Source organism: Phyllostomus hastatus, unplaced genomic scaffold, assembly GCF_019186645.2.
Source record: "Phyllostomus hastatus isolate PE091 unplaced genomic scaffold, TTU_PhHast_1.1 phas_contig_948, whole genome shotgun sequence".
NCBI classification, from domain to species: Eukaryota; Metazoa; Chordata; class Mammalia; order Chiroptera; family Phyllostomidae; genus Phyllostomus; species Phyllostomus hastatus.
Genome location: NW_025333993.1, coordinates 4,404,593 through 4,421,588, shown reverse-complemented (window position 1 = coordinate 4,421,588; position 16,996 = coordinate 4,404,593). Strand labels below are relative to the sequence as shown.

The 16,996-nt window shown below is 49.7% G+C and overlaps 1 protein-coding gene across 1 annotated transcript in view; it reads right to left on the bottom strand.

Moving 5' to 3' along the window:
- The window catches only part of DSCAM (DS cell adhesion molecule), a 542,830-nt gene that overhangs the window by 162,176 nt on the left and 363,658 nt on the right, over window positions 1-16,996 (bottom strand). Inside the window, exon 12 of the mRNA XM_045852387.1 lies at window positions 6,058-6,231. Within this exon, the coding sequence (XP_045708343.1) occupies window positions 6,058-6,231 (174 nt within the window). The remainder of the gene's footprint in view (window positions 1-6,057; window positions 6,232-16,996) is intronic.

The window sequence follows — 16,996 nt, the reverse complement described above, 5'->3', positions numbered from 1 at the left end:
AAAGCACCACCGACCAGGTGGCTTCAAGAAACAGGAATTTACTGTATCACAGTTTTGGAGGCCGTAAGCCTGAAATCCAAGTGTTGGTAGAGCCATGCTCCCTCTGCAGACTCCGGACGAGTGTCCCTCCTTGCCTCTTCCAGCTTCCCTGGCTCCTGCCAGAGTAACTCCAATCTCTGTCCACACGGGGCTCCATTCCCTCTGTCTGTGTCCACATTTCCCTCCGTCTAAGAATACCTGTCATGTTGGATTGGGCAGGAAAACTTCCTCTTTATGAGTTATATCTGCAAGGACCCTAGTTCCAAATAAGGTCACATTCTGAGATGTTCATGTTAGAACTCCAGCATCTGAGTCCTGGGGGCATGCAATTTAACACTGAACACTGAGAGAGGGGAGAGATGGAAACTGGGGTCGGTGACACATTGCAGTCGCTAGATTAGCCCTTCCATTTCAAAATTCCTTTCTAACCCCAGAGAATCTCCAGCTGGTGGAATGTCAGGCTCACCGAAGAAGCGCAATGCAAATGTTTGGGTAGAGTGTAAGGAATGCTACCTGGAAGGAGCCGTGAGCCACCGGCCACCAGTCACCATCACTACCCATCATTTACCAGCCACCAGCAGTCATGCATCATGCACATGCATCATCCACCATCCACCACACGCCATCCACCATCTACATGCATCATCCACCACCCACTATCCACCAGCCATCATGTACCATCCACCACCTGTCACGCACCATGTACATGCACCATCAGCACTATAGCTGTTGAGAGGACGAGGGTCTTCCACCAGCTGACAGTGGCTCTCTGCAGTTTTCTGTGGTTACTTTCCCATGCTTCTTCCCATCCCCTACTCACGCACCCACCCACACATCCCCATGAAAGCCACAGGTATGTTCGACACAGGACGTCCGTACGGAATGGTGAGGGCTATGGGAGTGTGCGTGTGTGGGGGACAAACTGCAGTGGGTGCTGGCGGACTATACAGTCATGAAAATGCGTACACTGGGTGTTTTGAATCAGGGACCCATCATTTTCTGTTATGGGCACGGATTTGTCTTGTTTGAGGTGTCTTAAACTGTAATTTGGAAAGAATGATGATGATGATATCAACAGCCTCAACCTCATCAATAGCTACTTTTAGTCTCTACCTGCCGTAAGTCAGGCATTTTGCTAAGTGATTAAATGTCGTGGACAAATACACGTGCAGGAGCAGGGCTGCCCCGGTAGGTGGGGAGGGGGTGCGCTGGACTCCGAGAGTAACTACCCCCAGGGAAGCACCAGCTCCCCTCTGCGAAGGGATGCTTTTTGTGCTGCATGTGGGGGTCGGAAAGGACCCCAGCGGGGCAGCTGACCGAGGAAGAGCCGCTTGTGCACCACGGGCCACGGGCCCGTACAGGAACCAGTGTCCCTGGTAAGGCCCAAGCTCAGGTCAGCCAGTGGCAGAAAGTGGTGGCGGGGAGGGCTGTGATGTTGGCCCCTGGGAGAAATGTCAGGAAGGGCTCATGCACTTGAGACATCTAGCAGTTTGGGGAACTACTTTCTTACCACAAAAGACATGCTCCCCAGACCCCAACAGGCCCCTGACCTGTCGGACAAAGGCTTCCACAACCCCTGGGGAGCCTGGGGTGTGGGGTGCAGTGTTACCACCAGGGGCCAAATTTGCTTGAAAGCAGAGGCTAGACCCCCTGTCTTTTCTTCCAAGGGTCCTTAACACTGTGGGAGGTGTTGGATCCCTACTCCTGCGATGATTTTTGGTAAAAAAGAAAACGGAACTGAGATGACAAGTACAATCAGAAACAAGACTACCAATAACGCTGGAAGGGTGGGCCCTGATTAGTTTTCTATCTCATTGATTGCTCGGCCTGACCATTCACTTTAAACCTGATGATGGCTTGATCTTTTCGCTGCCCATAGCATCCTTATGTCTTACTCCCAAAATTTTAAACTGCTCGGGTACTGGAGCAGTGAGCTTTGAAAGCGTTGCAGTAACGGCGAGGAGGATTCCCACACAGGAGACTCGATGTGCAGGTCCCAGCACCCCCAGCAGCACGTGCCGTGGGTGGAGCTGAGGCGGAGAACCCAGCACCAACCCATCTGGGAGTTCACGGTCTCATCCGATCTCATCCGAGAGTCTGCCTTAACTTCCTGACTGCACCTGATCAGGCAGAAAGTTCCCTACTACTGAACTGAGAAATATTTGTAGCCTATGTTTTTTTTGAAATGACTTCTAGAAAAGGGAGCACACTTAACAGTTTTTTTTACTCAACAGAGTGCCGTTTCCTTTCTATCAATTTCTCTTTTCAGTTTGAAATCCCCAAACACTTCGTTGATTTTCTCAAACCCCCAGGGGTCAGAAAAGACACTGGCCCTGAGAACTCCCAAAGGCACTGCCCATGTGCGCCTGTACCACGAGGGTGACCCAAGTCCCTCCCTGTGGGTCTGGGAAGTCCTGTCTCCTCTCTCTGCTTCCTGTCCTACGACCTGTTCGTTTTGGTCTTCAGAACGGCTCTCTGGAGACGTTCCTGTGCGCGGCACCGTCAGTGTGTATGTTCTCTCTCTCTCTCCGAGCACCAGGACCTGCCCTGTTCGTGTGTCAGAGTGCACACGCCCAGGGCTCTCTGTTTCATGGTGTGTCTTCTGCACGTTGCACATTTGATGTTCATGGTCCCTGTGAGGAAGGCCTGATGTTTCTTGGTTCACAGGCTCAGGGAGGGGAGGCGGTTTGCCCCAAATCAGTGGCCGGAAGCGGTGGAACCAGGAGCTCCAGGTCCCTTTGGGGGCCACCCCAGGGGCCTTTTCCCCAGAGCCTGGGCCCCTGGTTGGCCACGCCCCTAACCCCTCTCTGCGTCAGCCTCCTTTAGTGAGAGGACACCCCCGATTTTCACCTGGAAGGTACGGTTCCTTTTATACCCCCCAACAGCCTTTTCGCTCGGGGGCTACCGCTTACAGGGTGTTGAAATCGCAGGAACCATGTCAAAGTAGCCTTGTCACCACTTTTACGTAATACATTTCAACAAGACGGAGGAACTCTTTGGGGTGCAAAGGACTGTAATCACCGGTGAGGGCACAAAGTGGAGAGCCTTTGTCCCTTTCCAGTGGCTCCACGCGACCTTTTTCTCAGTGGTCGACTGGCCTCCTGGCCCGCAGCATTTGGAACGTGGTTGGTGTGCGCTGATTGTTCTGTGTGTGTGTGCACAGGAGTGTGTGTCCACGTCATTCTTAGGGCCATTGAGAGATCCCACGGAAGGATGATGAGATGATAGTTCTTCTTCCCGCTGCTTGCCCGGAAGGCGTGTGGGCGTGGCGTGTGCTCACTGCGAGTGCGCGTTTGTATGTGGACGTGCATGTGCCTGCAGCATGACGCACCCTCTCTGCTGTCTGTACACAACCGTGCAACATTAAGGAAATTGTGCCTGGTATGCACCTGGTTCCTGTCAGATGTGAGCTCAGAGCCTCCCTGGCTGCGATGCCAGGTACGAGCCCGTCACCATGTGCATGGACACGGATCCACTGCTGGGGGGCCTGCTGCCAGGGGACAGCTCAGCGCCCCCACCCGACTCCGAGCTCCGACCTCCCGCCCGTCAGTACAGTCACCGCCCCCAGGCGGCTGCTCCCCTCCATTCCTCCCGCTGCCTCAGCGAGCTCCTTTGCACACGCCTGATGGCTCAACAAACCCACAGAGGACAAGCAAACGTTACCCCCGCGTTTGTTTGGTTTTTGAGTGATGCCCTTTGAGCAACACATATATTCACTGTGTATCTATCTTCATGCTTTTATATCTCTCACTTAAATTATCTTTTGCCTTTCGGAATTTAATTATTATCGATTTAAAGGGTTAAAAGTACCAGATGCTTGAAGCTGAAATAATCTATAAAGCCATCCCGGGGGTATTAAAAGAACTGGTGTAATTGTTACATAAAAGTGCCCCTCAGCTAACAGTTTGCATGGTTTGAGAAGACCTAAAATTGGCCAACCTAAGGACCGTTTCTCTTTGACCTACTCTCAGTTTAAACGCTTCCCTGCCCAACCCCCTCCATGCGCAGGGCCCCACGTTCACCCAGGGCGCCCTCCTGCCTTAGGTCTTTCAGTCTCTCTCGTCTGCTCCCTCTGTCCCCTCCCCCTGAAGTGCCTCCTTCCACCGGCGACACTTCCGCCTTCTGGCCTGCACCGTGTCCTTCAGGGCTGAGCTCAGGTGCCACGGGTTTTCATTTGGAAGCCACTGATTCTACAAACAGGTATACATGCACCCTTGTCATGCATTCCCCCTGCCTCCCCCGTGTTCTGCTCTCTATTCTGACACTGGGGCACGCTGCTGGGCAGCCGCTATCCACGCCCCCACCCAATCGCCCCAGGGCGGAGAAGGCTCGCTGAGGGCGGGGTCACCTTGATGGCCCGCCCCCGTGCTCCACTACCCGCACCAAAGCTATGGAGAGAGCGCGCGTGTGGGAAATCTTCCATTTCTACCATTTTAAGTTCAACCCATTTTTTAAGAGTTGTTTTTCCGTGAAGCTTTTCCTAACCTTCTCAGGCTGAAAGTTCTGCTCCCTTCTGAAAGGCACATCCAGGAACCATGCTATACTTCACCCGACATTCACAGTAGCAGGCTCTGTATTTCCCCTTATCTCCCCTTCCAAACAGAAGCGCGTTCATATATGAAAGTACAGTCCATGGTTGAGTGCATTTCCATTCTAACAGTGTCTCGTATCTATTAGAGTATGTCTTTACATGCATATATGGGCTAGAAAAATGTTTTATACATTTAAAATATATCAAAGCAAGTGCAAATCATATTATGCCTTTTGTTGGGAAAGACAGATCAACATTGGTCAACACTGGCTCAGTTTTTGGGCTTTTGGAATAATTTTACCAATTTATTATTTTTTAAAATTACTATTTCAACTTGGGATTTAAGTGATATAACAACTTGTCCTCATGTTCTTGCAAATCAGTTCCTCCAGAGTATAAAAATTGGAAGTCAAAATGATGCATGGTTTGTGTGCAAAATGTATTTTGAAGCAACTGTGTTTCAGAACTATATTTTTCCATGATGGAAAAGTACAGAAAATGGATAAGTTGATATTTTCATTGTTCTGTTGGAAGTAACAGACTCACTAGAATAAATTATTAACGAAATGGGATGAATACCATTCTCTCGGCAGCTAGCCCTTGAGTAGCGCACACACACACCCCTGGAACAGACTCCCAGATTCCATGCCCCTGATCAATGACATGGGAGAGATCCTTTCCAACCGATCAATAGCATGATTGAAATAAAAGAGGAAGCTGATCAAAGCCTTGTAGCTGGCATGGAATCACAATTTATCTGGCATAAAATTATGTACATGGAGAACGACGGAAGCCATTCACTGGAAACTCGGCGCACGACCATCTGCTAATAATCGGCGCTCGGTAAACGTCGGTTCACTTTGTGGCCTTTCTTTGGTGGTTTGGTCGCCCAAGCACGAAAATCATTCCATTAGAGGAGCCCTTCTCTATATAGTGGGTAGCGCCAGGGACCCTGAGCATAGCGCCACATGTTTCTGTCTTGTAGTTGTGAATTTTTTTTTGGTAAAGAGGTTTCTGGTTCCTTGATTTCATACAGATCTTACACAGGAAATCTGTGGGCAAGCCAGCTTGCAAGTAATAAAACACATGAAAATAGACCTCTGAAACAATGAACACAGCTGAGACCACGTACCGGGCATCTCCACAAGGAAACCAACAGGATGGAAACATGGGTGCTACAGGCCGACACCCACTCATCTGAGAGGTGGCTCAGAGCCTGCGCCAACGACCACAGGGACGGAAGGGAGAGAAGCAAGTGGCTCCATGCCCCAGACGCGAGGGGACGTGGGCTTGCCGTTGACAACGGGCTGGAACCCTACCCTCCTCTCCCACTGTGTTTCTAGGTCAGCAAAATGTCAAAAGCAGCCCTGGCCCACCGACATTTTGTTTTTCTCTTGTCTCATTTTGGACTAACTCTGTACCGAGATGAGTGAAAACCAATTCCCCCAAAGACCTAGTGAGGTAAAACAAAGCATTTGTCTTCTTACTTTTCACTGTGAGGTACATGGACTTGCTGACGTCCGCGCCCACGTCGTTGCTGACCTTGCAGAGGTAGTAGCCGCTGTCTTCCTCCACCACGTGCTTGATCAGCAGGGACCCGTTGCTGAGGACCTGGATGCGGCCATTCAGGGCGATGGCTTGGAACTGGGGAACCCCAGCGCCTGGAACGAAAGGAAGCAGAGGAACAGTGATGCGGGCGTGAACTCCCGTGGCAAGGGGGCCGTGCGCTCAGGTTCACCCGGAGTAACAAAGAGAAGCGACTGATGTTCACCATGGGGTACCAACGTCAGCCGTGGGGTGCACTATGTTTCTACTGGTTTTTCTTCCTTCCCACATTGAAATTCTTGTTCGGAGAGAGACACATGCGTTTACAATGACAGTATTCATTCCAGACTCTGGGATAAAGAGCAAGAAGCCTCAAGGATAGTATCCACATAAAAAAGACACATTTAATGAGTGTTAAATAGTGTAGCTGATAAATTATCCTAAGACCTCGCAGTAGGGTGACTACAGAGGTAGACATCTGTCACCGCACTACATACACCGTGTCCCCAGGGGCTTCACGGGACGGCAAACGCAGAGAGCTCCGGGACCTGACATCCAAAGACCTCACTCGCCACACACGTCGGAGTCTACAAAGAGAATACAGTACTTGCAGGTTTCTCCTCTAAGTGTGGTCACCTTTCAGACTAGAAACACACGCACTGTTAAAACCGCTTCATGCTACTTAATTAAATAAGTCAGCTCACTGTGCTAACGCACCCCTCTCCTCAGAGTGCTTGTGCCCAAGGAGACAAGGGCACACGTGTGATCTAGTGTCAATGATAGATCCACATAAAGCTATTTTTTAAAAACTTAGAGATAACAGAACAGAACATTAATGTCTGGAGAGATTTATGGGGAAGTGGTGGTTTGGGTGAACTTGCCCTGTTGCTTGCCCCTCTGCTGGGGGCAGTGCGTGACCCAAACCTTAAAAGGCTGAGAGGGCTCCCCTCTTCTCTGACCCGAGAGTGAGGTTTGAGGACGGAGCCCAGGGGGAGGAGGAGTTCCACCTTCCCGGAGAAAGCCCAAGCACGGGCCACGAGCGCGCCCCAGAGAGCAGCCGCTGGTCTCTGGCGCCCTGGGACCTCCGTGGGGGCTGAGTGAGTGGGTGGTCAGCTCGGTCCTCATGCAGGACACTCCAGGCTTTGCACCTGGGGACGTGAGATGGGGACACGCTCCCTCCTACTCTCTCCCGCCAAACTGACCGCTCACCTCTCGGGGCCCCTTGGCTTCCGGGGGCAGAGACTGAGGCTGTGCCTCGCTTTCCTTATCCACGCTCCGCCAAGGAGGTAAAGGGGACGAACAGTGCCTGTGAGGGGGTCTCTCACCCAGAATAAGGGGGGCGAGAAGAATTCTTGTAACTGGGGGTTTCTATCAAAATAAAACTGCTAGAGAGGATGGGTGAAAAACAGAGTGTCATTTGTGTTCAGGATGAACAGAAAAAGAATGTCACTTGTATTCTAACACAAAGCGGAGACTGTTCACCTGCAGTATCACACTTTTCCTTGAATGAATCAGAAGTTTGCAGCCACAGGCCACTAGGGAAACACTTAGTTGCAAAGAATTAAAAGCCCTGCCAGCACACAGGGGTTATATAAACAATTTCACCTTTGGCTCAGGGTGGGAGGAGCAGGTAAGAAGTAAAGATCTAGAAATGACTGTAACCTACCTCAATCGCTACTCTTTATGCACCATGGCCAGAATTCAATAAAATATTGTGAGACGCACAAAAAAAGCAAAAACCAGCCAAACAAACAAAAACAAAAAAACAACAAAACCCAAAACAAAAAACAAAACAGGGGAAAACCACCACCACCACAACAAAAAACAAAAACAGAAAAACAAACTCAGAGGAGACAGTGTTAACAGAACTTTGGTATGGCGCCATAAGGCAGGAAGTTTATAATAATTACAACTAGTATTAATAAACAGGTGGGGATTCAGAAAGAACATTAAAATCGTATAAAAGAAACAGGTACACAAAGAAAACGGCAGAAACGAGGAACACAGTGGCAGTTATGAAGGATTCCTGAAGCAAGATAATTAGCAGATTGGACACAACAGAGGAAATAATTCGTGAACACAAAGCAAGGTCGATAGAAATTATCCAAAGTAAAACGAGAAGTGAAAAAGAGTGAAAAATACAGAACAAATGGTCCTGGCACCCCAGAACAATATCAAATATTCTAATGTATAGTAATTACAGTCTCAAAAGAAGAAAGGATCAGAAGAAAAGTGTATTTCAAATATAGAAGACTTTAATACCACTCTCAATTAACTTAACTGACATCTATAGATGTCTGCCCCCTACAGTAACTGAATACATATCAGCTTTGGGCGGACACCTAGCAGTTACTAAAGGAGACGGTGTGGTGGGCCATCATACACGTTCCAATAGATTCTACAATAGAAAAATAATACAAATTACGTTCTATTTCCATGGCAAAACTAAAACTAAAAATCAGTAACACACGCATATCTGGAAAACCCTCAAATAGTTTTGTGCTATTGCTTATTCTTTAAAAGTTTGCCCCCTGTGGTCATTTTAATCGTTTTATGACTAACTGACTCTCTGTCTTTCCTGCTCCCCGACAGTAAGGACCATCTTGCCATGACCCAGTTCACTGTCCATCGGTCCATCACTCGAGAGAGAGGACCATACAGCGGTGGTCAGTCTCTCGGGTTAACCCTTGAAGTGGAAATCTGCACATCTAAATGTTAAAACGTGTCCCTAAATTGTTTACTAAAAAATGTAGCCATTTTATTTCCAACAGTGCTGGCTGGGTTTTTTTTCCCTCTTCCATGTACATACACTACTGATCGTTTTAATCTTCATTACAGTATACAAGTCGTCATGTTAGTTTGTATAATTTAACTATTTTTTGTCTTTTTTGCTTATTACATAAGCCTGAGCATCTCTTCCTGAATTATCAGTGTGTACTTGTCCTTTGGCGAACCATCCATCCGTATTCTTTGCCCTGGAATCTATTGGACTTTTTGTCTGTTTCTTCTTTAATTTCCAAAGCACCTTGGGTCTCAAAAGTGTTTCTCTCTGCCTATTTTACAAGACTTTATTTTTGTTCTTGCTCTTTTAATCAGGATTGACTGTTGACTGGTATTGGCTAACTTTTTGGCATCTCTTCAGATGATCGTATGATTTTTCTCCCATAAAGGTTGATTGTGTGTTTTAAAGATTTGGTTTTATAAATCATAACATTCCTTCTTATGCATAATGTGTACTTTGGAACTTTAAGATAAAAAAGAAGCCTGTAATTTTTCTTTAAGTGTTTAAATTGGATGCGCTGTTTGAAAATCTGTAAAGGCTACCAATGCCTTCCTTCCAGTTAACGGCAAACTGGGGGCTGGGTCTTGTTTAAAAGACACAAACTGAAAACTCAGAGAAATGCAGCATTTAGAAAATCCCTAAGGCGGGAAACAAGAGATCTCAAAATGCCCTGGGATTTGTCTATTATATAAAACTATGTTCCAAAAACTTTAAAAATCTAATAAAATGCTGATAGAATATGAAAAAGTTACAGGACTGTTCATGTAAAAAAAAACAAAACAAAACAAAACACATTTTTTTTCTCAAAGAAAATGCACCAGTAAAACACTTGTAATATATGGCACATTTATACTAAAAAAATGCAACATGAAATTTAACATTATCAGCTGCCTCAAACCGCTGAAAGCCTTATCTCCGAGTACCTATCTGGGGAGAGAAGCTGCCTCGTTATTAAAAGGTCCTAACGAGGACAGAAATAAAGCATAAATACATTTGAAAAACATTAATTTTTTTTCACCAGAAAGTGAACTTAACGTGAAGGGTAGCACCACTTACAAATTTGCTCACTGTGCTAAACAGAGAGTAAGAGTGAGCGCATCCTTCCATCATCAGGGTTAGTCGGCACTTGTTTCATCAGAGGGACGTGGGTTTCGCCACAAATCCACAGAATTACCCGTCACCCACCGTACATTCACCACTGATTGTAAAGAGCAAAACTTAACCGAGGGCATACAATATTCACAATTCTGTAATCTCGTTAGCATAAGGTAAGCACTTGGGGTAATTAGCTGGAAGACACACTATAGCAACCAGAAGTCATTCATTAAAAAGCTGTCAATTTTCTGTGGACAGCTGGGGTCAAGTGGGGACAATTATGATGCTCTACTACACGAAGAGAAAATGTTAACGCATTATGCAAGGCACCGGCCGAATTACTGGTTACGCTAACACTGTGTGACCTTTCTTAGTTGTCGGGAAGCTGTGCCTAGCGGTGTTCTCAAGGACTGGGACGGTGGGAAGAGTGGGAAAGAACAGCTTAATGTTGCCAAGGGTGCCTGCTTTGCAGACAGAAGCAAATACTATTCCATCTCGTTTTCTGCTCTTCAGCCTTTGCTCATCTGCAGCGAGAGCCCTTGGCTAATAAGAGTCAGAAGAACTGGGTTCTGATACAATTTCTGAAACTTACAGACTGTGCCCTTGAGCAAGCAAGTAGCTTACTCTCTCTGCATCCCTCATTCCATCGCATGTGAAACCAGAAGAAAGATCTGTTCCCATGCTATACAGATCGTTACTCACACCGAAGGAGACAGGGTTTATAAATGCTAGTGTTAATGCCCACGTGTGAGGACCAGCAGCTGGCCGAGGAGCACACTCAGGGCGTCGCCCTGGCAGGATGCAGTGAGTTGACTTCAAGTAGAATGAAAAAATAAAAGGAGAACTCCGTATGCTCCCTGCATGGTACCCCAGTGGTCAGGCTGGCGGTTATCCCTTCTCCTCACCAAGGACTGGAAAACACAGCCCCTCTTATCCTTCTGGAGAGGGCGGTGTTTTCCCGGGGAGGGGGTTTGCTTTTCCTGTGCGGGGAGAGGGTCCCCTGCTCCGAGCAGAGCTGGGTTGTGGGGAGTGAGCGGGTACAAGGGCGGCGGTGGCGACGGGAGGAGGGGAGAGCGCGTGGCAGGAGCGGCAGCAGCGGCACCTGTTTCCGGTTTAGCAGCTGGGAATGGGACTCTCGCTGGTGATTGAGTGCTGGGTTCCGAGCGTCCTGGTCCGGAGAAGCACCCTGAAGTGGACAGAGGCACCGCCCTCAGACGCTGGCCCAGCTCCAGGCTGGAGGGCTGGTCCCAAGCCCCAAGAAAGAAGCTTCCACGTGTGTGACACGTGTGTGTCACGTTCGCCTGAACGTCCGGGTCAGATATGGACTGTCGGTCCTCAGCACTCCTGTTCCTCACCAAGCTCTTCCCTCAACTGCAGGGGCTGGAAGCACTGCTGCCCGGTCCAGTTCCCATGTCACCAGTGAGCGGCACTGAAGTGCGGTTGGGAAGGTGCAAGGAGGGAGAGACCGTCACCTCCTTCAGAAGCAGCGAGTCCACGCCGGGGCAGACACCGGACGGCCAGCCCCCAGAGGACAGACGGCCGCAGGCAGTGGGGCCCACGGACGGGAGCAGCTTCTCTGGGGCCCCACATCGCCCTCGCTCCTGGAAGGCAGCTCAGTTCCCGCCCTCCCTCCCAAAGCTTTGCACACACCCAAGTCTCCTAAACCCCTTCTTGATAAAACCCCACACCCTACGCGAGACAGCACCGAGGTTGCTTCTGCGGTAAACCCAAGTGTCATTCTGGTCACTGCGCGATGCAGTTTTCTTCCCTCCATCCCTTTATGTTTACGCCGGAGAAGTGTATTCAAAGGAAGCAGTGGACTCAGGTGGACCAGCACAGTGCCTGCCCGGGGCTTCTTACCATTTGGTAGTCCATTAATTGAGCACAACGCCGCTGTCACGACTTGAACTAGATACTGACTCTGCAAGGGTCCTTTTTTCTCATCGAGAAGGCACATTGGCACCTCACTCACGTCTCCGAAAATGAAACCACGAGTGGGCTTGAGTCAGCACGTGTGAACGGGACATGTGACACTGGAGGCAGTTTGAGTGGCTTGTTGGTGCCCATGTCACCTTGGCTTGGTATCGGGACTGTGAGCCGTGAGCAGCCCTTGCAGCGGGGCCCATCACACAAGGTCTTTGGCCACCGCCTCCCTGGAGCAAGAGATCCCCAAACTCCTGCCCTCAGGGTGGCCCCCTCTGTCTACAAGAACACTACGAGAAAGTTCCCGAGGAAAGGCACCGAGAGACAGAGAAGATGGAGGAGGGGAGGGAGGGTGAGACGGGCCCCAGGGTCTATTGTCCCGGTGACCCTACGGAGGATCAGGGAAACTGCGGCCTTCTTGGGTGGCGGGGTGCTGGCAGTGGCCTCAGAGCAGCTCCTGGGGCTGCTGAGACTGCATGCATTTTACCCCAGAGGACGGCAGGAGTGTCTCTCACCCCCGGTGAAGCTAAGGAAGAAGTAAGTCGAACAACGTGTTGCACACGCATCCTGTCTGTTCTGGTCACCGTCCTTCTCCAGCGACTCATTGTTGCTCAGTGAGACCCAGTGTCCCCGCTCGGGGAACACAGGGCTGAGCTGCTCATGTCGTACACGACGGAGCCCCGTTCCACTCTGAGTGGAGCTTGTTTTCACTGTTTGTGTGACATGGAGGTGCTGCCTCACTCGTTGTTTCTTTTAGATTCTTCGAGATCTTTCCACTATTAATTCAAGGTTTGTATCCTGTCACATATTTGCATGCTAGTGGGGACAAGGCCAACTAGCATGGTGAATGACGGGACCCGACAGGCTGTGCAAGACTGACACCTGAATTTGGAGCGGGTGCTGCTGGGAAGACCCAAGGGGAAAGCTGCAGGTCCAGGAAATCAACGGCATGAAGGGCGCCGACCCCCGGGGTTGGCAGCGTGGGGCATTCTCACGCACACAGAGAGCGGGACCGGAGGGGAGTCCAGGAGCAGATATCGGGGTGGTAACTGGACAGGCAGGCAGGGGGGTGGAACAGAGGGTGGGTAGGACCAGGATTGAAGACTGGTCCCCAGGAGTTGACCCAGACCGAGATCCAGTTCCTAGAGCAGAGACGTGCAGAGGACACTTGTTCTGACCAAAGACTGAGCTGGCGTTCGAGGACCATGTGAGTGGTCATGAGGGTGGAGAAATGAGGCTAAATGCTTTGGACAGTCAACCAGAGAGGGGGCTGAGGGCCAAGGTTGGGGGCCAAGTGCAACCTGCAAGGATGCAGGCAGCAGGAGCCAGGGATCGGAGCTCGGGAAGGAACTTCGGAGGACCAGAGAACCAAGGACCATCCCGGCTGTGCCATGGGAACCTCACACAGAGCTATGGCAGTGGGAAGCCTCCACTTTCCTAGAGCGGAAACCAAGGGCAAGCTGAGAGAAGGGAGTACTTGTCTCTGAATTGCTGGCCCCCTCTAAACCTATTGTTTGGATGCAAAGCTGGCGATGTGCAGCACGGGCCATCTCTCGACAGCCGAGGAAGAGGTGGCCGCGGTCACCTCACCAGGCAGGTGTGGAGTTGGTGTTGGCCGAAACCATGCCCTAGAATGAACCTGCTCCGTGGACTTGGACTTGTGCCATACCGAGTATTCTTTATGGCTTTCTGAGACATGGATCTTGGGGACTGTTGAGGACCTTGGGAGGTGACCTTGACCTTGGGAGAGCAGGGATGCAGGACCAAGGTGAGACCTTCCAGGGCCAGCCCTTGAAGCAAGAGGGGGCTCCAGAGGGGTCACCTGAGCAGTTTTACCTGGTTTTGAGCACAGTGTTTGTTTCTCAGTCTGGAACTGCACACACTGCATGGAAACGCCCAGAGAACTGCGGTGCTTCCAAACAGAGATCCAAGTTCTGTCGGCCCCCATCGAGTCTATACCAAGCGGGAAGGGCTTTGGCGGGCAAGTTGGTAACAAGCAAAGAGGATACTTCTGGGACCCTAGTGATAAGGGGCAGCTAGACCCACTGGTACATTGCACCACGTGGGTACAGAAATGACAATCTCCAACAGCTTCCTGAGGACAGCAGGAAATACAGGAGCAAAAGCAAAACTGTTGTGCACCAACCGGTGATGGGTTCTCTGTAGCTTCCAGGGAAAAAATGGAGCTGGGAACTGTGGCCTTACGTGAGTACGGTACAACTCAGAGCAGGAACGGCTGGCAGGAGGCCTGGGAAGAAAGCCAGTCTAGAGAACGAGAAGCAGGAGACTGAGGGTCCTGTCCCAAGGGCAGCCCTCTGAGTGGACTAGAGAGGGGAGGTAAACAGGGACTCCCCCAAACTAAAGACACCCCCCACCCTTGCTGGGGGAAGAAAGACGCATGGGCGGCTGCAGGGGCTCTATCCACCCCGGCGACAGGTGTGACACCTTTCCAACAGCACACCAAAGAGAATTGGACACGTTGTAAGCAGGAGCTTCTATATACTCAATGCCGCAAGCACATAGAAAGAAAGCAATAGGGTGACAATGCACACGCAAGAGGTCTGGAAAAATGCAGGACTGTCCCTGATATTGGCTGGGAGGTCTTGGTATGGTCATGGCGCTGCTCTCCACATGGACATTGACATTTATTGCAGCCCCCACAATTTTCAGAATCATTATTTGAGGAAACTTGATGAAATTATCCTCACATTCATCTAGAAAACAACAACTAAACAAAAATCCACGTGAGATGCCTATGACAGTTTTGAGAGAGAAAAATAACGAAGAGAGTATTATTTTCCTAGATACTAAACTATATTAGGAGGAGGTCAACCTCTGATTTATGTGGCCGTGAACCCGGAATGGACAGATCAGGGTGAGAGGGGGAGGGATGACGCAAACGGGCTTCCGCAGGCACGTTTGTTTTCAGAGACCATGAAGTGGTTCAGGTTAGTGGGGAAGGTCGGGCTATTCAATGAACGTTTTCAGGACGACCGTCTAACTGTGGGAGCTGACGGTAATGACAAATAACGACGAGGATGATAACAGCTAATGCGTACTGGCCCATTGCTATGTGCCGAGGACCATAATAAATGCTTTCTATGAATCATCTTACTAAATCCTCTCATGAATCCCCGGGTCCTATCTGCCCCCCACACCAGAGAGCCACGGTTCACGCAGGGTCAGCAAGTTTCCTGCAGCGACACAGCCAGATGGCGCCGTGTGTGCGCCTGCACTTAGCCCGCTTTCTTAACTGGTCACTTCTCCTAGACTCCTGCTTCACTTATTTTTCTAAAATAAAGTCTGAATTTAATAAAGCCTCATGCATAAACAATAGGATTTAAGGTTTAAAGATGGCAGCATAAAACCAGCATTTCTTCTTCTCCTGGAAACCATACAGAGGCAAATAGAAAATATAAACTCCATTTTGTATGAAATTGGGCACCATCATAGCTAAAACATCAACTCCGAAACAGGCAAATGGGCAACCAGCACTGTACGCTGAGCAGGGCACACACAGAAAGACAAGCAGAGGAGAGACTGACCATGGCCGTGACATGGAACTCATCAGCAGAGGATGCAGTGGGCATGTGGGGGTACAGCCAGGGGACCACGCCAACATCAGTGACCACAGTGTGCACTCCGGGTGGGGCAGAAGCTTCCCTGGACCTACTGTGGGTGTCAGGGTTCAGAGAGGAGCCAGATGTTAGCGCAAAGCAATCTCTGGTGACAGGAGTTTTCTGCAAATGTGGATTCTGAAAAGGAAGCCGGGATCTAACAAAGATACTGTGAGATAAGTGGAAGGAAAAAGTAGGCAAAGACCTCAGGTAATGAAATCTCACCAGAGGAAGGCTGCCCTGATTTAGATGACAGCTTGGTGCAACCACTATGCAAAACGGCATGGAGGGTCCTCAGAGAATGACAAATGGAACTGCCACGTGACCCAGCATTCCACCTCTGAGTACACGCCTGGAGAAGCCCAAATGCAATTGCAGGAATCACTGTGTTGTTTCTAATAGCCAAGATATGGGAGCGACCCAAGGGCCCACTGATGGACAAATGGATAAAAAAGCTGCAATACATAGATGCAATGGAATATTACTCAGCCACGGAAAAGAATGAGACTTACCATTAGTGACAGCACGGATGGGCCTAGAGGGTGTTATTCTCAGTGGAATTAGCCAGAGAAAGACAAATGCCATATGATTTCACTTCCACGTGGAATCCAAAGAACAGAACAAAGAAACACACACAACTAAAACGGGCTCATTGATGGTTGCCAGAGGCGAAGGGGGTTAGGGGACTGGGTGAAAAAGCCGAAGGGATGACGAAGTGCAAACGGGTAGTGGCAATGGGGACGTCGAGTACAGCACAGAGAATACGGTCAAGGACTCTGCGGCGACTGTGCGGCGGGTGTTTGGGAAGACGGGGGAAGCCCTTCGTAGGGTACGTGATCGTCAGACCACTGACCTGCATACCTGAAACCTGTACAAAATTCTATTGAATGTAAACTGCAATTGAAAAATAAATAAATGAATAAATAAATAAGTAATAAATACCAGGAGACTAAAAAAAAAGTCACTTTATGAAGCAAGAGCTCAAGAAAGAATGAAATGGGAGCTGGCAGAACTGGAGGGAAAAAAGGAGCAAAATATAAGGATAAAAATGAAGGCAAAATTGCAGAGTGCAAAGGACAACAGACTTCGCTCGGGAAAACACATACAGACTCGACATGGAAAGTAACAAAGCAACCAGAGCGGGGGGTGGGGCAGGAGGTAAAACATCAGCAGAAATGACACCTAGGGAACAGGGGCGCCAGGAGTCCCGACGCCGCGGATGGAGACCCTCAGGCGGAAATGGAGGGCACAGACGAGAACAAACGCTTTGACAGACACATCAAAGAAAAAGTTTCCTTGAAGGAGAGATGATGCGAATTGACCCACCGAACAGGCACACCACATCTGGGGGAGGACTGAGCCCAGGGCAGGGACAGCGAGGCGCCGGCTGCAGGTGACTGGGCTCCCACGGCAGCTCCCGGGTGCATGGGGCGTGACGAAGTCCCTTCCAACGGGAAGCCAGGC